The following is a 21908-nucleotide window of genomic DNA, read 5'->3' on the forward strand; positions in this document are numbered from 1 at the left end:
TTTTGGGGGACAGGGAAATATCTGATGCACCTAAATGTAACTCATCTTCAGCTCCTTCTGAAAGAGGTGTGAGCTAAATTCTAACAAATAAAAGGGAGAGCAATATGTGGGACTCTGGGGCACGCAGTGAAGCTACTATGTAGTAAATATAGAACAAATCAGAGCAAATATTTCTTCGTTCAGCATCTAATTAAATTCTGGAATTTGTTGACAGAAAATATGGTAAAAGCAGTTAGCTTAGCAAGGTTTAAAAAAATAATTTCCTTAAAGCAAAGTTCATAAGTCATTATTAAGATGGACTTGGGAAAATCCACTGCTTATTCATGGGATAAGAAACATAAAATCTGGGGGGGGGTTTCTCAGTTACTTGTCACCTGAATTGGGCACTGTTGGAAACAGGATACTGGACTTGATGGGCCTTCGGTCTGTCCCAGTTTGGCAATGATTATGGAGAAGTGACCTATATGTTCTTGTGCCCTGGGCTATTCAGTGCCTCAGACATCGTCAAATAAAATGCAATGGTAATCTTCTTTTTAAACCCCCAAATGATAGCCTTTTAAGCAAGTAATGCCTCAAGCTAAACAAAAATGACATTTATTTTACATTTTCCGAATCGTGATTGAGCATTAATGGATAATAATATAAGGAGTCACCTAGTTCTGGGCAGCCAAAAAGTATGTAAATGGTGGTATGTCATATTTTACCCATGTAAGTGGTTACTCTCCAATCATGGTACATGGGCTTTTCGTGCCACTGGGGTATGCGCGCATCTGTGAACCTGAAAGCTGTGCCGTCGGTAGTTCGCTAGGTTGACAGGCTGCTAGCGGAGATGTCAGATTGATGTACCACCCATCTGGGCGGCAGCAGATGGGCCGTGTTGGAGGCAGAGGATCGCGTTTGATGAGACATCGAATTTATACGGCGCAGGAAAAAGACCTGGCAATCCACTTCTGTACTCCGCCACGAAAACTTGACATCATCATCAAGTCGTTAGGACTCGAGCACGAGTCGATGGCACTTATCAACAACAAGGTGGCCACTTCTGTGTGTGAATGACCTGTTCTAGACTGACTAGAAAAGTGCACAGCATAAATTCACTTTATGAATGTTCTCGCTCACAACTGGGCGTGGTCATGCCTTACATGGAAGCATGCTTTCAGTCACTAACGCTAGTGTTCTGCAAGGTAGGTGCCTACTTTTCATTATAGGATACGCTTACAATGGCTTCTTAACCAACGCATTTGGTAGGTACCCTGGTACAGAATTATCCTCCATTTGCCCTTTTCTTAACTCGTGAAATGTCGTTCCCTTACGTTTTTGTGAAAGTTACCCTACTGACGTGTTGAACGGCCTGTTTTTGTTTATTTAATTCAGCTTTTTATCCCATCCTATTCAGGAGCTCAGAACGGGTCACAGTAGTGCATTCACAGTGTTTGAGGTGTAAGAGTAATGGTACATTCTATATCGTAGGGAAGAAACCATACAATCATAACGTTTTAGAGGTACACGGTTAATTGTGGGTATACAGTCTACTGCTGGGAGGGGAGAGGACAGAGGGCATTTACAGCAAAAAGGAAAGCGTTGGGTATAGACATCAAATGGTGTTTGGGAGGGTGGAATGAGCACACACTCGTGGCTGGGGGCATCAGGTTTGAAGCAAGGATATTCGGGCGGGGGTAGGCATGGCATTTAATCCCGATTGGGTTTACGTCATGCCATGTAATCGGTCGATATCTTCGAGGCCAGGTTTACGAGTTTAGGTCAACGGTCATGAAACGCGTCAATTATAGTCAAAACTTTAGGGATTTAAACAACCACAATTAATGTAAATTGCATAATTAATGTAAAAAAACACAAAAAAAGCTGAGGTTCTTTATTGGATTTGTTCTGAGTTGCTTGCCGTTGGCATCTGCAACCACCTGTCCTCTTCCCAATCAGTAGGTTATGCACAGACAGGCAGATGGTATGCTTCCTTTTCACTTGTACATGCTATGACTCATAGGAATACATTCATAGAGATCTTCCACTGCATGAATTCAACCCCTTTCAACAAGGATGCTGTAATTGCAGAAATCTCGTACTTTGTTGACACATTCTCCTGAGTCCAGCTTTTACCAGGTTTGGGTCTAATGGGGGAAATGATTTCCCAGCTCGATCCAGGTAAGACATCGAACAATTCCTTACTTTCCAAAAGACCAATAGACAGAGTGACAGTCATCCCTTGACAGAATCTATTGCAAGCCTATGAGTCAACCAATTGCAAGAACCCTCATGCCAAGATGCGTTTAATTAAAAAAGATGTACTGAGAGTGAGCCCAAGGGCTACCACCTGTCTGGATCTGAAGCAGGCAAGCCCAGATTTGCCCTCGGTGCCAAGTGTTGTTCAGTCTGAAAGCCGATGGAAGGAATGTGTGTCGTTTTATTTCCTGGAATCGCAGCTGCCAGCACTTCAAGGCGTCCATGAGTCACTGTGTGGAGCTACCATTCGTTATAACCACTTCGCCTAATCCTGATTTTGGAGATTTCCTTCCCTCCACCTATGTAAAAGATCTTTGTGAAGAGAAAGAGAGAAGGGGAAAGCTGATATTTTTGTATCATCGCTGTTTTCTAATCTACCGCGGCTTTGTAAAAGGGACCCTAAATTAGGGGCCCAGCACCTAAGTGTAAGACACCAGTTATTGAATCTACCCCTTTGGTGCCTAACGTTAGTTGTCAAGTTAGAGAATGAAGGGGTAACTTCAAAGAAAAACTTTCAACATGACTGAATGGAATTGCTTTTCTGTTTCTCATTATCTTAAGCTAATAAAGTTCAGACAGATGTGTTTTGTGTTGCTCTGTCTCACATATTTGCAGCGTTTCTGTGTGCACTTGCCAACTAATTGTGGCTCCTTGACTTATGTCCCTTAATTTCCTGTTTACATCCTGGCCCAAAATGCTGTGTCCTCCCACGCCCCCCAAAATGATGGATGAAGAGCAGGAATTAAAGTCACAAAGATCACATAAGAATTGTCACAGAAACTTTTTGAAAGTTTTGGCCTACTGCTCCTTAAACTCGTCTACTATTTTTACTCAGTTGCAGTATTTTTTTTCTTTTTTAAACAACTCCTCCCAGAGATGTTACAGAAAAGAGAGGAATTTGAGACTTTCAGTGCATTTCTAGCAGCTAGTGTTGGGCTACACTGTGACTATAACCAAGCACATTCTTTTATTTTTATTTTTTTATTGACTACTTCTCAATACCTTTCTCAAGGCATCCTTAGCCAGTTACATTTTCAAGTTTACTTCAGTGTATATGCATGAGAAATTGATTGCATGGTGAAAGCAGTTAGCTTAGCAGGGTTTAAAAAAAAGTTTGGCTCATTTCATAAAAGAAAAGTCTATAAGCTATTATTAAGAGGGACTTTGCTGAATCTCCCTTTCATGGATGTCAATCATTGCAGATTTTAATCACTCGGAATGCTCCCCCTCTTCCCATTTCAGACACATGCAATAAGGCAAGACCAGAGAGTTAGAAACCAACATTTATTGATCTGTACACGAACAGCATAACACTTAGTGAAATCTTTTATTTCCATGTTTTCATTGATTAATTCTGCAATATGCAAAGAAATTCCAGTGTAATTCATGAAAGTTACAGAAAGTTATTTCACACAGTAAGAAACCATATAAAACAAGAGTAAAAACAAATCTTCATAAAATAATTCACTAGAAAAGTGTAACTACAGGAAGACACACATTCTCTTCTACAAAAGCCACAGAAGGACCCAGACGGAGCAGCCTAGTGTTCCCTCTGCAGTGCGCACACAGGAGTCCACCATCCATGTCCCTAATGTTGAGGATGCCTGCAGTTTCAAACGCGAGGGGGCTGATCAGTTCTGCGGGAGACCTGATTGAGCCTCACGATTGAAATTGTGCAGTTCCGTGAAAAGAACATAAGTGACAAATTCCTGAGCACCTTGGAAGGAACGTTGGAGCAGAGAAGGGTTACCTTTTTTAGTCATTAGTCTTTCAACAGGAAGATACCAGAGACGCTTCACAACACGTCTCAAAGCGACATTTAAATATTGTTCTTAGATTTTGCTACAGTACTTAAAAATTCCTTCGAGGATCAGATTATCTGTGCTTTGACCCTACGTTAAATAGTAGTCCTAAAAAGCTTATTTCTACTGTTCCCAGAGGAGCAAATTTAATATTGGCACAGGATGGGATTGAGGTGTACACTGTATCGTGTCTGGCTTGGGTGCAAAGATTCTCTTTCAGTAGATGCTGGGGTCATCCCTCGATTTGAAAGGTTTTGTTTGTGTGACAGGTGACAGCTGCCCGGGTGCAATGGATACCCAAACGCCCATAATGCGGGAAGAAATTCCTTCACTGTGATTTAGGGGTGATTTAGGTTCAGTGCCCCCCACCCCAGTCATATTGCAAGGTCTGTGGCTTGCTGTATGCTTGCTGATTTGAAAAGGACTCTGTCGGGTCATCAATAATGTAATCTAATCTTCGGGTCATCTCCAGTCGGAGCTCGACTCGGTTAACAAAAATCAGAAGACCAGGAAATACATAGAGATAAGAAAAAAGGAAGGTAATAGAGTTTAGCCTGGCATACCGCAAAAGTGAGTCCTGTAATACATAACGATTACCTAGGCCTTATAGGCAAACTAATTATTGTGAGAATAACAAAGTTTTTTTTAGAGTTTTCTGAAACATTTTCTTACATATAAGTGCATAGATAAGAAAATGTTTTTTAAAAAATACTATTTATAAAAAAAACTTTTTTGCACAATTAAAGATTTGCATTTTTTTTTTTTTTTTTGCACACACAAAACACAGCGTTGCAGTTTGCACGTTGTAAGCTTTATGGAGGTGGCGGAGGATCGATGATTAGAATATGGTTGCTTTAGCTAAACAGCGGTTCCAGCTGATTTTTGTGCATCAACAACCTTTCTGAGATCCTTTCTCCACAACTCGGGGGGGGCTTATGTATTGATAAAGTTGATTGATTACTAATAGTAAAAATTCATTTTCTTAAAATTGTCAGTTGTTTGGGTTAATTTTGGCCTAGTAATAAGATCCACTTCTGGTTTTGCATTTTGATTTGTGGATTGTGGTATCTTTATTACTTTTTGGGTTCTTTTGCTCCTTTTTCTGGAGGCATACGGTAACCCTAAGGGCTCCTTTTTCTAAGGTGCGCTAACCCCGCACTGCGTGCCAAGAACTAACACCAGCTCAATGCGCGTGCTAAAACCTCTACCGCAGCTTAGGAAAAGGAGCCCCAAGTCTCATGGCGGGCTCCAGTGCCTAAGACCAATGGTGCCCTACTGGGAAGACCAGCTTCTAAGTACTGGTGTCACGTCAACGCATACATTTCTCCTCAAAGGAGTCCTGGAAGCTTCTCACCAGCACGAGAGCTTTGGATTGTTCCCTACCACCATTCCCGACAGCTTGTGGGATGAATCAAGACATGCTGGTATTGGATATTGTCTCGATAATGTAAAACCTCTGGACACTCTATTTTCCGACATCCCGCTGATAAACTCCTATATCTTCCATGGACTGGCTGAAGGTGAGTTTAACGCTGACGAGGCCTTTGCTATCCTTTCACATTTTTCTTATGCCGTAGGCTTTCTGTGCTTCTCTTCTTGTATCTGTGCTTGAATTTTGTTCACGGGTTCAAGATTTAAAGGCTAGATATATAGAAGGACTTTCACATTTTACATCTGTGCAGAAAATGGGTCGGTTTATGTCACTGAGTACATGGAGTTATGAGTATGTGCTTTCAGGAGCGATTAATATCAGATTTGTGCTTGTTTAAGACTGCACAAGAAAGGCAGGGATTATCCGGGGATAGATGCCCTATAACACCTGTGCTGTGTATACTTACTGGAAGAAGGGCTGCCTTTACAGGTGTGTAACCTCAGTTTGCATAGGATACTGTCACTTCAGGGGTGCAGCAGTGACTTTGAATGGATGGTGTCATTGTCTTATTGACAAAGGGAGGTGCAAATCAGCATTAGAACTAGAGAATGACACCAGGACAGATTTATTCCCCCCCCCCCCATTACCGCAGGAACTCAATTTTCCCGTCCCGTCCCCGCGAGTTTTGGTCGCTGTCCCTGCCCCACTCCTGTAGGCTCTGCCTTAACCGCACAAGCCTCGAACGCATGATTTTAAAGCGTTTGAGGCTTGTGCAGATGAGGACAGAGCTTGCAGGAATGGGGTAGGGACACGAAAAGAACTCAACGAGACTGCACGGGGACATGAGTTCCCACGGAGACGGGGAAAAATTTGTCCCCGTGTCATTCTTTAATTAAAGCCTACAACATTTGGGAAGTGCTGTCCCCCCCCCCCCCCCCCCACCCCTCATAACCTATGCCTACAGAACACCCCATGCAACACTCTGGGGGAATCGTCTTCCCTGACCCTAGAGGGCATCATTCCCAATGCTCATACACAGTGTCATTGGGTGTTCAGCCACATTAATCCCCTGTAAATGGTACTAGAAGGCATCCATGAGAGGCAGAGAGAGCAGGAGACATGGAATTATAAAGCTCAGCGTTTTCCATGGGATACTTGTGCTGACTCTAGTATGATTTTAGCATGATCTAATCTCATCAGATACTTGTACCTACCTTCCTAGACTGTCATAATGCATTGCAAACAAACGTCATTAACACTTCTATAAAACGAGAGACCGGCCACAAACATCACCAGTTATCTACAAATGGTGAAGCTATTTACAACAGGTTGGCTGCGTACATGAGTTTTCAACAGTATCACTAGTAATGTGATTTTTCCTTTTTAGATGTAAATTTATCAAACACGGACAACTAGTCATATCAATGCCACCATGAAGGTGTCTACTTCGTAAAGAAAAAGTCAGAAGGGCCACTGCAATTCAATGAAGAGCAAAAAAACACACCGGGTATAAAGCCATTTTGCTAAAATTACACATAGGCACCAACATTATCTACAAGTGCAGAGAGGAGAGGTCTTGTCTTCATGCTTACACAAAGAATCAGTGGTTGCACTTGCTACAACACCGTTTCGAGTGACCAATGGCTAGGTATAACTTGATTTTTTTTAACCCATCCTCCCAAAGGAGCGCAGAATGGGTTGCAAATCGGGCACTCAAGCATTCTCCCTGTCTGTCCCAGTGGGTTCACAGTCTATCTGATGTACCCGGGGTAGTGGAGGATTAAGTGATTTGCCCAGCGTCGCAAGGAACAGCGCAGGATTTGAAGCCATGACCTCAGGGTGCTGAGACTGCAGCTCTAATCACTAGGCCACACCCTCCTCCAATGTTCTGTTCCAGGATTGGAAAATACCTGACACGCCCAATTTGACAATAGCTGGGGTGGAGATGGCTAAGGTTCTCCCTATGTAGCACTAATAGAATCTTCAGCACCCTAGCAGACCAGAAGCAGTTCTGATATTTCACTATCTCCTCCCATGGCCAGCTGTGATTTCCCTGATAGGGAAGGAGGAGATCCAGCCCTTGGAGAAAAATTTAGGCTCATATAAATATCCATCCCAGGGGAGGTTCTTTGTCTTGATTCCGGTCCCTGGCCATTATACCTGGATATTGTTAAGGAACCAAAATGACTCTTATCAAATCCACTTAGCTCAGAGTACCTACCACAATTGTTAGAGGATAAACTTGAATCAGGAAACACATTTTCCAGCCCAGGTTCCTACAGGGAGAAAGAGGAATGAGAGAAAACAAGATCAAGCCTCAATCGTCTGATCTGCATTTCCACAGAATCCGGAAGCTTTTGATCCAAGGGAGAAGAAACAGCCTACAAGGACTCGGTGAGTAGAAGCTCAGAGAGCTTACAAGATTCCCTCTGGGACAACGCCCAGAGGAGGTGTGGAGATCCTATTTACCTAAAGAGAGACTAACGGAGGAGATTCCCTCTGGGACAGAGCCCAGAAAAGGTGTGGATTCGCACAATCCCCGTTCCCATGCAGACCTCTAGTTTAGAGTTCCGCTGGTATAATCCGCTGGTTTGATGTTCCGCTGGAACAAGATCTACTAACACAGAGCTGGATTCTACAAACGGTGCCTATACTGATGGCCAACTAAAAAATGAACAAGAAGAGGCACTGGAGATGTCAAATCAAACCGAATGGCCAGAGATCCTTTATTTCCAGTCTGTATCAAAGTTTAAAATAAGCAAAGTTCCAAAAAAAACACAATCCCGACTAGGATCCAAGTTTTGGCGATACCAACTAAAAAATGGCCGCTGATCGCGTGTCCAATCATGCAGTGATGCCGTTTGTATAAATACAGCTGCCTCAAACATAGTCCATGCCTACTCCAACCTTAGGCATTCTACGGTGCCTCCACAGATGCGACGAAGCCTCTGGTTTTCTAGACACCTATATTTTTTTTTAATGATTTTTTAATGTTTTTTAATGGCGTTGCCAATTAAGTTGGACACCAGTAGGGTGTCTACCAGTGCCTAACTTAAGGCACCATTTCTAGAACATGCTCCTTAAAGCCTGCACTACAATACATCATAAAACGGGCAGGACCGTCCATATCGGAAACATAAACGTCTTAAATGTCAATATCTCTTTGCTAGGCTCGCAGTCGGCTGGTGTGGAATAGAATCGGGAGGATGGCTGTAGAAATCTTGTACGCTTGTTAACCGTCCGACGCGATGATGGCGTTCTTTTTTCTGACGGAATAGTTTTGATTGCAACCCGTCTTGATTTGCTTTTGTGAAAAAGGTAGCGTTAGCAAAACACTCATGAACGCCAAACATGCACGCCGCGACAACAAAAACATGGATGTACGGCACATTAGTCATTTTACAAACATATGCGTCTATGTTTTCTGATGCTGTAATAAAGCCCCCTATCCTTGGTCAATATTGTTTTTGGTGGGGACAAGAAACACTGGGGGATTAAGAACATGACGTCCTCTAATTCTTGTAGTAGAGCATTTTTCTGAAACCTAGATATCGACTGTAGATCCCAATGTTCATCTTTTTGGGCATTGACCCGAATTCCCTCTTTGAAATTGGTAAGCATGGTTATTTTTTTAGCCCTTTCCAAGTCGCACCCCAAATACACCCCCCACTGTGTGCCCTTTCCATTTGCATGCTTGTGAAATTTGGACATCTATATCTTCACATTGTCAAATTGGGATCGAGTTATAGGCGCATGCATTCTTAAAGCATGTATAGAATGCATACGGCTTCTGAAATAAGCACCTATATGCTTACACACATGGACGGGGAGAGAGAGAGAGCAGCGTGCTGGGAACCTGAGGGCCCAGGTTCCAAAACCGCAGTGGCTCTCTGTGGTCTTGGGCAAGTCACTTAACCCTCCATGTCTCAGGAGAAGGCGGTGACAAACCACTCCTGCGTCACGCTAAGGTGGAAAATCTCTTGGGGTGGTCACCGGGAGTCAACTCTTACTCGGGAACACGTCCGGTTCTGCATATTCACATCCACGTGTTTGTAAAATATATGTACATGCACAGACTGGGGCATTTATTGCATACTACTGTGCATATATAATAAAACCTTATTATAATACTACTCAGGGTACTTCATTTTACTCATATAATAATGAACACCTTGTGCTTTCAGTCCCTAATCAGTATGTATATCATGTCGCATATTCAGACATAATGAGGGTATTTATTGCTGTTGTCTAATAAAATTAATAGCGCCAGGGCAGTCAATAGACAAAATAGCACCCCAGGCAAGGGCTCAGGGTCCATCATTTTCCTTTCAGGCCCATGTGCTCAAAAAATCCACAGACTGGTTCAAAAGGACAACATGGCTGCCCCCTTGCCCCAACCCCAATGAAGTGACTTTTAAAATATGACGAGAACCACTGATACTGTCAAATAATACTGTTATATTACACTGCGGCAGCTGGAACGAGCCATGCAACCATGGTCTCTGTAAGTCAAGATGTTATAGTAAGGCTTCGTTATTCTATATGCAAGGAACTCAAATAGTACCCTCTCGCTGCTACAGCATTACAAGTGAGATATTCAACGTATAGACATTTAAGACATTACTTGGCAATGAATACTCAAAAATATTTGTACACATCCAATTCACAGATAAAATAGGCAGAGATTTGCATTCCAAACACCAAAATGCCACTTGTCCCATCATCCTTTGCGATGAGGCTACCTTCGTGAGAGGCTGAAGAGAAGATGACCTTTTGAGTCTGTGTTCAGATCTTTTCACGCGTCCAGTGGCTCTTCCTCGACAGCATTGCCATCTGCAGTTTGCCCGTTGTTTGCCAGCGTGATCTGCAAGTGATTATCATGAATAACTGTCTCAAAAGTTGAGGCACTTTGGAAATGACACTCGCGTCTCATGCATTAATGACATGTTGATGATATTTCCTGGTTCATTTCATTTTGACCACTGTTAAAGAAAACCCTGGTCGTCTACGGCTTAAATCACTTATCCCTGTATGCCCTCCAGTTTCACTGAACCCCCATTCCTACCCATAGGTTTTCAATAGGCTGGAGTAGTCCCCAGTTACTTCTCCCTTGCCACTACTGTTTTTCAAAATGGCCGACCAGTGTCTGAAATAGTGAGGAAGGGTAGGCAACGGGTTACTCCAGTCCACTTTAGACCCCTGGACGGAGTAAAGAGCATGGTAGGGGACTGTTAGAAAGCTTAGGGGGGGGGGGTGGGATTTGATGGAGAGGAGCAGTGGTTTGTCACCGAGCATCGGCTGTGCTTTCTTTTTAATTTGGCAGTAGATGGATAAGGTAGGACTTTTCATTTTTGGAGGAGATTTTGTTGCTGTTTGCTTCATTGTAAATAAATGAAACAAAATAGACAGCTAACTAAAAAAGGAAGAGATTAAACATGAATTCCAAGTCCCTAGTTTCTTATGAAAAGGTTTGGGCATACATACATAGATTTGCACTAGTAAACTTGAGTATATTGATTACGAAGGCTACCTTCTACTTTGCACCTGCGATATTTTGCTGCTCTATCATGGAATGGTCATGCTTATAATACTATTATTATTATTCAAACTTTTCATTCGTCTGTATTATTTTTCTTTTGTAAACCGCTAAGAACAGGGGTGTCCAACCTTTTGGCTTCCCTGGGCCGCATTGGCCGACAAAAAATGTTTCTGGGGCCGCACAAAACGCTGCAGCAAGATAGAGGAGGGAGCCGGCGAGACGGTAAACACTCGGGGGCAGCAGAGGAAAATATTGCATCGCCCTCGACCGGGGGCCGCGCAAAATACTTCACGGGGCCGCAGGTTGGACACCCCTGGCTTAGAACTTAACAGTGACTGAAGGGTGTCAGGTTAAAAGCGCGCCGGGACAAAGGCGCGAGCAGACAATTGAACACAGCGCGGAGGCGCGCGCCGAAGAAAATTACTGTTTTTAGGGCTCCGACGGGGGGGCGTGGGAGGGGACCCCCCCCACTTTACTTAATACAGATCGCACCGTGTTGTGGGGACGTTGTGGGGGGTTTGGGGGGGTTGTAACCCCCCACATTTTACTGAAAACTTTACTTTTTCCCTCTTTTTAGGGAAAAAGTTAAGTTTACAGTAAAATGTGGGGGGTTACAACCCCCCAAACCCCCCACAACGCCGGCGCGATTTGTATTAAGTAAACTGGGGGTGCTCCCCAACAAAACCCCCCGTCGGAGCCCCTAAAAACAGTAATTTTCTTCGGCGCGCGCCTCCGTCTTGCGCTCAGTTGTCGGCGCGCGCCTTTGTCTTCCGCGTTGTTGTCTATGAACCGTGACTGAAGTAGAGAAGTACATTTTTATCTTATGTTATAGACGGAGCAACATTCTGTTTCCACTTCTATGCATGTCGCTTGTCTTGCACCGTTCTTTCTTTCTAGAAGTCAAATAAAATAAGCACCAAAAAAAGCTTTAAAAACGCACTTTTATATCGCAAAGCCGTTACGTTCTATGCAGTTCACCAAAGATAAAGAATCCAGAAACGGAGGGCTCCTTTTGCGAAGGCGCGTTAACGGCCTTAACGCGCGGAATAGCGCGCGCTAAATTGCCATGCGCGCCAGCCGCTACCGCCTCCTTTCGAGCAGGCGGTAGATTTTCTGCTAGCGCGCGATAATCTGGTGCGTGCGCTAAAACGCTTAGCGCGCCTTCGTAAAAGGTGCCCTAAATGCAATAAACGGACCTGTATCTAACTTCCCAAAAGATTTAATAAAAAGTTAGGTTTTTAAAGCGCGTCTGAATTAGGGATAGATACTGGAGGATGCAATTAGATCAGGGGTGTCGGGACCTGCGGGGCTTATACGCAAATGCAAGAAGCCTCACGGCCAAGATGGGTGAACTAGAAGTCGTGGCCAAAGAGGAGGACCTGGATATAATTGGGATTGTAGAAACCTGGTGGACAGAGGAAAATCAATGGGATGTAGCGCTGCCAGGGTACAAGCTCTACAGGAGAGACAGGACCCACAAAAAGGGGGGAGGCATAGCACTATATATAAAGGACTCTATCCACTCGATCAGGATGGATATGGCAACAAAGGCAGAGGAGCTGGAATCGCTATGGGTCAAATTACCGGGAAACAAGGGTGCGGGCATAAAACTGGGGCTTTACTATCGACCACCTGGTACACCAGAGGGAGTCGGACACGACTTGGAAGCGGAACTGAAACAGGAGTGCAGGACTGGAAGTGTAACAGTGATGGGGGACTTCAACTACCCAGGGATAGACTGGAGTACGGGTCACTCCAACTGCACGAGGGAGACAGGATTTGTAGAAGCTGTGAAGGACTGCTTCATGGAGCAACTAGTCAAAGAACCGACGCGAGGGGGGTACTACTCTTGACCTCATCCTAAACGGTTTAGGGGGGCCTGCAAGAGGGGTAGAAGTGGGAGGACCGCTAGGAAACAGTGATCACAACATGATCAGATTCACATTAGAAAGAGGGACACCCATAGTTAGGAGGACCGCAACAACTGCGCTGAACTTCAAGAAAGGGAACTATGTTGCTATGAGGAAATGGTGGGGAGGAAGCTCAGAAACATCTTTAGGATGGAGACTGTGGGAAGCCGCCTGGACCCTATCAGGGACACCCTGCAGGAAGCGCAAAGAATGTACGTCCCCAGTTTCAGGAAAGGCTGCAAGAACAAGCGATCAAAGGGACCCGGTTTGGATGTCAATAGAAGTAAAGAGGGCGATAAAAGACAAAAAAGTATCTTTCCAGAGTTGGAAAAAGGACCCAACAGAGGAAAAACCGTCAGGCGCACAGGAAATGCCAAAAGGAATGCCACCGGGAGGTTAAAAAAGCAAAAGGGAAATACGAAGAGGGGACTGGCCAAGGAGGCGAAAAACTTCAAGGCATTCTCAGTTACGTTAAGGGGAAGCGACCAGCGAGAGAGGAGGTGGGGCCGTTGGACGATGGGGACAGGAGGGAGTGATTAAGGAGGATAAAGAGGTAGCTGAGAGATTGAACACGTTTTTCTCGTCGGTTTTCACGAGCGAAGGACACTTCTAATATACCGGACTCAGAGGACCTCAATGAGTGGGGAACAGGCTGAGAAATTAGAACACATAGAGGTAAGTAAGGAGGATGTCCTCAAACAGATAGACAGGTTAAAATGCGGCAAATCACCGGGCCCGGACGGGATCCACCCAAGGGTTCTGAAGGAACTAAGACAGGAAATAGCGGGCACAATCCAACATGTTTGCAACCTATCCTTGAAAACGGGTGAGGTACCAGAGGACTGGAAATTGGCAAATGTCACACCCATCTTCAAGAAGGGATCGAGGGGTGACCCCGGGAACTACAGGCCGGTGAGCCTGACTTCAATTATAGGGAAGATGGTGGAAGCTATGATCAAGGACGGCATTTGCGAGCACATTGAGAGGAATGGCCTACTGAGAACAAGCCAGCACGGATTCTGTAAGGGGAGGTCGTGCCTAACGAACCTGCTGTACTTCTTTGAGGGAATAAGCAGTCGCATGGACAAAGGGGAGCCCATAGACATCATCTACCTCGATTTTCAGAAGGCTTTCGACAAGGTGCCACATGAAAGGCTACTTAAGAAGCTTTGGAACCACGGGGTGGGAGGGGATGTGCACAGATGGATCGAGCACTGGTTGTCGGGTAGACTGCAGAGGGTTGGAGTAAAGGGTCAATACTCTGACTGGCGGGGGAGTCACGAGCGGTGTGCCACAGGGATCGGTGCTGGGGCCGTTACTCTTTAACATATTCATCAATGACCTGGAAAAGGAGGCAAAGTGTGAGGTTATAAAATTTGCAGACGATACCAAACTGTGCGGCAGAGTTAGGACCAGGGAGGAGTGTGAGGACCTACAAAGAGACCTGGACAAGCTGGAAGACTGGGCAAACAAATGGCAAATGCGCTTCAACGTGGACAAATGCAAGGTCATGCATATAGGGAAAAAGAACCCGTTGTCAGCTACAAATTGGGGGGGTATTGATGGGAGACAGCAGACTCGAGAGAGACTTGGGTGTGCTGGTGGATGCATCACTGAAGCCATCTGCACAGTGCGCGGCAGCCTCGAAAAAAGCCAACAGGATGCTGGGCATCATAAAAAAGGGCATAACAACCAGAACACGGGAAGTCATCATGCCATTGTATCGAGCGATGGTGCGTCCGCATCTGGAATACTGCGTTCAGTACTGGTCGCCGCACCTCAAGAAGGACATGGCGGTACTTGAGAGAGTCCAAAGGAGAGCAACGGAAAATGGTAAAAAGGGCTGGAACACTGCTCATACGCCGAGAGGCTGGATAGGCTGGGGCTCTTCTCTCTGGAAAAAAAGGAGGCTCAGGGGAGATATGATAGAGACCTTCAAGATCATGAGGGGCATAGAGAGGGTGGATAGGGACAGATTCTTCAGACTGAAGGGGACAGCAAATACAAGGGGGCATTCTGAGAAACTGAAGGGAGATAGGTTCAGAACAAATGCAAGGAAGTTCTTTTTCACCCAGAGGGTCGTGGACACTTGGAATGCGCTACCGGAGGAAGTGATCAGGCAGGGTACGGTCCAAGGATTCAAACAGGGATTGGACGGATTCCTGAGGGATAAAGGGATCATGGGATACTGAGGGAGGAGCTGGGATGTAACAAAAGTATAGAAAGTTTGTCAGGTATAGAGTATAAACCAAACAGGTCGTGCATGTGCAGGACCGGAGGGCTGGGACTTCGATGGGAAGGCAGGACCAAATTGGGAGGCCAAGGTGGCAGGGGAGCCCCTTCAGATGATTCAGACAGGTTGTGATCTGTTTGGGCCGCCGCGGGAGCGGACTGCTGGGCAGGATGGACCTATGGTCTGACCCGGCAGAGGCACTGCTTATGTTCTTATGTTCTTATGTGTCCAATGTCGGTCCTCGAGGGCCGCAATCCAGTCGGGTTTTCAGGATTTCCCCAATGAATAAGCATTGAAAGCAGCGCATGCAAATAGATCTCATGCATATTCGTTGGGAAATCCTGAAAACCCAACTGGATTGCGGCCCTCGAGGACTGACATTGGACACCCCTGAATTAGATGATTCAGATCCTTGTCCCAAGATGCTGCTCGAAAGGGCAAAAGGCGTTGATGAAATCTCTTAGATTTACAAAAAAAATAAATAAATAAATAAAAGAAAATGGAACTTTTTTTAAATGTTCAATGTCTACCCTTAAAATGTATCTATCTATCTATCCTGTTTACCTGTCTATCTATCTCTCCCAGTAGTCTCAAACTCAAACCCTCTGCAGGGCCACATTTTGGATTTTTAGGTACTTGGCCTCAGAAAAAATAGTGAATGTCTTATTAAAGAAATGAGGTAAAACTCTTTATAGTTTATAAATCTTTCTTTTTTGGCTAAGTCTTAATAGTAATATTGTCATTTATAGCTAAAGAGACATATGATCAAGGAACTGTTTTATTTTACTTTTGTGATTATGATAAACATACCGAGGGCCTCAAAATAGTACCTGGCGGGCCGCGAGTTTGAGACCACTGACCTTTGGTCTGTCCCACTATGGCAGCTCTTGTGCTCTTATCTGAGCCAAGTATAGAAATAATCAAGCCATTGTGACATCACTGCTGAGGTTGGCTCTTAGGCATTGGTGGAATGAGGCATTATGACATCACAATCTCAGCTCTGGAATGTTGCTCCTCTTTGGGTTTCTGCCACTGTTGGAAACGGGATACTGGGCTTGATGGACTTTTGGCAGTGGTCTCCAACTCAAACCCTTTGCAGGGCCACATTTTGGATTGATCAGTACTTGGAGGGCCTCAGAAAAAAAAAGTTAATGATAATTTTGCATGAGGTAAAACTCTTTATAGTTGATAAATCTTTTCTTTTGGCTAAGTCTTAATAATAATATTGTCATTTATAGGTAAAGAGGCATATGTTCAAGAAACTGTTTTATTTGACTTTTGTGATTATTATAAACATAGCGAGGGCCTCAAAATAGTACCTGGCGGGCCGTGAGTTTGAGACCACTGGTCTATCCTGCCCATGCCCTCATTTATCTTCAAAGTATCCAACCACATTTAGCTATTCATAAGCATTCCATTCAAGTTTAGATTCATCAAAGTCTCTTTATCTGCCTTGAAGTTTTGTTTCGGTCCCGGGTTTTCGCTCTACTTAACCATTAGGCTTTAAACTATGAGGCCCCTGGCATGCAGAGAAGAAGAGCGGCAATAACCTTTCGAAACTGGGACACCAGCCGATCGGCGTCCACAGTCAAAAAGCTCTTCAGCTCACAGTCAAAGGCGCTACATTGTGTAACTTTGTTGCTCAATAATTTCTGCTCATGTACATAAAAGATTGGGTTGCCATCAAGCCAAACCAAGCTAAGTTGCTTCCGGGCTGAAATCAGAGGAGAATGGAACCACCAAACAATAGATGTAATGTCAAAAGCTACACAACAAGTTCTCTTTTTTCATAATCTGCCTGACTCATTAAAAACTATTTCCCTCGGAGGCACGGAGTAGGGGAAAAAAAAAAAAATCGTCTCTGAATCACGCCCTCTGAGAAGGTTAGAAGGAAAACTTTACTGTGGAACCCCTATTACTAATGCCTGATACCTGTTATTAGACTAATGTTAAATGTTGCACGCTAACATCTGCTAGCACACGCAAAGAGAAGGAATCCGTCAACAGGCACTAAGGCCCTGATTCTCGTAGGGACGTCAAAGGTTAGGTGTCAGTAGGAAACCTATCGCTGCCTAACTTAATTGATTTAATTGGCGATAAACGACGTGATAATTGACCACGTCATTTAAAACCAATTTTTTTAAAAAAACGTAGGCACCTACAGAACAAGCCGCCAATGTCCTGTCCACAGGGGCACCTGCCAACGCCTAAGGGCAAAGTGGGCGTGGCTTGCACTGGAAGTGACCGTAGGCGCTGGTCGGAGCCCCTGCGCACACAGTTCTTGCGTAAAGTAGGCGCCAGAAATGTAGGCCAGTAAAACCCTGGTCTACATGTCTAGCGGCTACATATAATGGGGGAGGGGGAGCGGGAGAAAAATGTCTTTAGTGTGGGGTGGGAGATGAGAGGGGTATTTATGGCTGTAACCACTGGGGAGGGGAGGGAAGGGAAAAATGTTGGTCACTGCAGGAGGGAGGGGGAAGAAGATAGGTGAAAGGAAACACACCAAGGGAGAAAGAAATACTTGAATTTAAGCCTCTCTGATATATACTTGAAATAAGTTTTTCCTCCATTTTGAGAAGGAAATATTCTCTCAGCTTAGACTTGGATAGACTTATATTCGAGTACATAAGGCAATTTAGAATTTTAGGGCTCAATATTTAAATCACATTTTCCAGGGCTAACCAGGCACATTCAGCGACACTTAAGCGGATAGAGTTGCTGATAATGACTGGTTATCACCCAACCCAAAAGTGACTATTTTGGGGGTGTTCTGGGAAGGACTCAGCCAAGGCAATTGCATAAATAGGTCCACATTAAACACAGCCCTATCTTTATGCGGTTTACAATAGTGCGCTTAACTGGCTCTGTTTTCATCGCCTGGAAATTCAACGCTGCAGCCCAGATTGGGCCCAGCACCGAATTTCCAGGAATAATGCTGAAGGCACTCAGCAAAATGCTGATTGACGCCAGCTGAGCCCCTCAGCATTGGCTCTCTTTACACATGAAACCGTGCACCTCTTTCCTTTTATAAGGCTTTTGCATGGTCTTAGGCGTACGTGTTGTTAGGGGCCTTCTCTGGGAGCGAGATGTGGATGACCTTGAACACTCATTTTTTGCACGTGGCCAGAGGGCACGAAAGAACAAACGCACAAGAGATGGCTGTTTGACATTATCTCTAGAGCCTACAGGGGTTCATAGACAACCCCGCGAAAGACAAAGTCGCGCTCCGACAACTGAGCGCAAGACGGAGGCGCGCGCCAAAGAAAATTACAGTTTTTAGGGGCTCCGACGGGGGTTTTTGTTGGGGAGCCCCCCCCCCCAGTTTACTTAATAGTGATCGCGCCAGCGTTGGGGGGGACTTGGGGGGTTGTAACCCTCCACATTTTACTGTAAACTTAACTTTTTCCCTAAAAACAGGGAAAAAGTGAAGTTTTCAGTAAAATGTGGGGGGTTACAACCCCCCAAACCCCCCACAATGCAGCGCGATCTCTATTAAGTAAAGTGGGGGTGTTCCCCCCCACACACACACCCCTCGTCGGAGCCCTAAAAACAGTAATTTTCTGCGGCCACACTGCGCTCAATTGTCTGCGCACGCCTTTGACCTGACACCGCCTACAGTAGGTCCTCGACAATACAAAAACAAGGCAGAAAGAGATCAGAAATGAACTTGTGTGCTCAAGAAGGCTTTTCAGTTTCTAGGTAATGAGTCTTCATTGCAAGCCCTCAGGACGACTAGCAAAGTCCCAGTGCAGCCACTTAGTCTGGTCTGGCAGATATAACCTGCCCCTTTATGTACATATTCTGCATCGTTAGTTCTAAAGAGATGTGATGATACTTTCCTAACTTACCTACCTCCATGCTTCTATCCTCGGCTTTATGGGAATGCTTAAAGACTGGATTGGTATTCCACATGATGGAGAGACTGGATATGTAAAAGGATTGGGACATGGAAATATGAAAAAAAAAAAAAAAAATGCACCAGTATCTGTAAACAATCCCGCCACTCCCTCAGAAACCAGGAAATTATATGCAGGTATCAAACAGCAATAAATAACTAAGAGCTCCTCCTACAAAGCCACGGTAGAGGTTTCTACTAGAGAATGACACTGGGACAAATTTGTCCCCGTTCCCGCAGGAACTCAATTTTCCCATCCCGTCCCCTCGAGTTTTGTCCCTGCCCCATTCCTGTAAGCTCTGCCTTAAACGCACAAGCCTCAAACACTTATGATTTCAAAGCGTTTGAGGCTTGTGTGGATGAGGACGGAGCTTAGGCATTGGTGGAATGAGGCATTATGACATCACAATCTGAGCTCTAGAATGTTGCTACTTAGATTTTAAAGGGTTTGAGGCTTGGGCAGATAAGGACGGAGCTTAGGCATTGGTGGAATGAGGCATTATGACATCACAGTCTGAGCTCTAGAATGTTGCTACTTAGATTTTAAAGGGTTTGAGGCTTGGGCAGCTGAGGACGGAGCTTAGGCATTGGTGGAATGAGGCATTATGACATCACAATCTGAGTTCTAGAATGTTGCTACTTATGATTTTAAGTGTTTGAGGCTTGTGCAGATGAGGACAGAGCTTAGGCATTGGTGGAATGAGGCATTATGACATCACAATCTGAGTTCTAGAATGTTGCTACTTATGATTTTAAGTGTTTGAGGCTTGTGCAGATGAGGACAGAGCTTAGGCATTGGTGGAATGAGGCATTATGACATCACAATCTGAGCTCTAGAATGTTGCTACTTAGATTTTAAAGGGTTTGAGGCTTGGGCAGATAAGGACGGAGCTTAGGCATTGGTGGAATGAGGCATGATGACATCACAGTCTGAGCTCTAGAATGTTGCTACTTAGATTTTAAAGGGTTTGAGGCTTGGGCAGATAAGGACGGAGCTTAGGCATTGGTGGAATGAGGCATTATGACATCACAATCTGAGCTCTAGAATGTTGCTACTTAGATTTTAAAGGGTTTGAGGCTTGGGCAGATAAGGACGGAGCTTAGGCATTGGTGGAATGAGGCATTATGACATCACAATCTGAGCTCTAGAATGTTGCTACTTAGATTTTAAAGGGTTTGAGGCTTGGGCAGATAAGGACGGAGCTTAGGCATTGGTGGAATGAGGCATGATGACATCACAGTCTGAGCTCTAGAATGTTGCTACTTAGATTTTAAAGGGTTTGAGGCTTGGGCAGATAAGGACGGAGCTTAGGCATTGGTGGAATGAGGCATTATGACATCACAATCTGAGCTCTAGAATGTTGCTACTTAGATTTTAAAGGGTTTGAGGCTTGGGCAGATAAGGACGGAGCTTAGGCATTGGTGGAATGAGGCATGATGACATCACAGTCTGAGCTCTAGAATGTTGCTACTTAGATTTTAAAGGGTTTGAGGCTTGGGCAGATAAGGACGGAGCTTTCAGGAATGGGGCAGGGACAGGAAAAGAACTCATGGGGACGGGACGGGGAAAAATTTGTTCCCGTGTCATTCTCTACCATGAGGCAGTGCGGTAAATGCTCTACTGCAGCTTTGTAAAAGCCAGCGTAAATTAAAACATGGATCATGGATTTCTCTCAACCAAGGGTCAAAAATTACTCATGCAAAACCAAAATAAAGAAGTGCCATGCAGTTACAGTCGCTACAATGCCACCGACTGATCTAGAAAAACCACTTTATCATTTCTGCAGATTAAATTGCACAAACTGCAAAACTTTTTATGCAAACCAGGGTTAGTGGAAGGTTCGAAAGAAAGAGCTTCAATTCTTGACGTGACTTTGCTGCTTAACTCTGCGAGCAAAGCAACTGGCGGGGTAAATGATCCCAGGTTTTGGCGCCGACGCTCGCAGGACTTGCGGCTCCGCATCTAACCTACTGCGCGTCAGACATAAACAGACCAATTCTATAGCCGGGTGTCAAAGTTACGCAGCTGGATGCAGTGGGCTTTTAGGATTTTGCACCCTGTAGCCAGAAAACAGGCATTTCAGAAATGCCAGGTCACTCTGGAGCTTCCTCCTGAACCTTTGCATTGATAATGTTTTCTGAACATATATTTGTTAGTTTTACGCCGTGTTATTTTGTGCTAGAACACGGCGGCATTCGCATCTTGTCTGGGGCTTCCAGAGACTGCTGGGATGTTGTTAATGTGTACGACTATGAACCGTGAAATATGAAAAGCTATGTGCTCGTCTCAATAGCCGTAAACGTTGAAGGTACCTTGCACTCTTCTCCTGGGACGGAGTTGTGAGCTGCACAGACACATTGGCTCGAGTTGTTTTCCCTGCGGTTCTTCATGTCGTCGTAAACGGACTGAGTCTTGCTCATTTCAATGTCCTGCTGCCCGTGATGGGAATCCAGGTCGTCCAACTCTGCCTTGGAGAGATGATAGACGATGCCGGCGCCGAAGGAGTCGCCCACAACGTTGACCGACGTCCTCATTCTGTCTCTGAAAAGAAAAGGCGTTAAACCACCAAATACGGCGGAGGCTCCTTATTTCTTAGGGCATTTCAGCATTACTCTGCTTTTCTGGGAGTCTTTGAAAACATCTTTTGGAAGATCAAAAAGGAAGTTGTGATTCACAGACAGAAGTATATTCCTAAGCACACTTTGCCATATTGTGGATTATTTATATATTACCTAGAATTCACAAAGGATACTGTTTTCATTGTGACTTTACTTTTCTAGAACATTCTGAGCAACAGAAATTCACTGGTAAAGCAGAATCTGGGATTCTTTTAATGCTACCGCAGGACCGTGAAGTTCTATGGAGGTAAGTCAGCTCTTACGGGAAGAGAGTGTGGTGCAGTGGTCAAAGCTACAGCC

At 44.7% G+C, this 21908-nt stretch overlaps 1 protein-coding gene across 1 annotated transcript in view; it reads right to left on the minus strand.

Annotated features, from left to right (window-relative positions):
- Window positions 1-9805: 9805 nt before the first annotated feature.
- SLC1A2 (solute carrier family 1 member 2) overlaps window positions 9806-21908 on the minus strand; it is a 73373-nt gene continuing 61270 nt past the window's right edge. The window contains exons 10-11 of the mRNA XM_033928680.1: window positions 21303-21531; window positions 9806-10276 (exon numbers count right to left, since the gene is read on the minus strand). Coding sequence (XP_033784571.1) covers window positions 10208-10276; window positions 21303-21531 — 298 coding nt within the window. The 3' untranslated portion in view covers window positions 9806-10207. The remainder of the gene's footprint in view (window positions 10277-21302; window positions 21532-21908) is intronic.

This window comes from Geotrypetes seraphini, chromosome 19 (genome assembly GCF_902459505.1).
Source record: "Geotrypetes seraphini chromosome 19, aGeoSer1.1, whole genome shotgun sequence".
In the NCBI taxonomy this organism is placed as follows: Eukaryota; Metazoa; Chordata; class Amphibia; order Gymnophiona; family Dermophiidae; genus Geotrypetes; species Geotrypetes seraphini.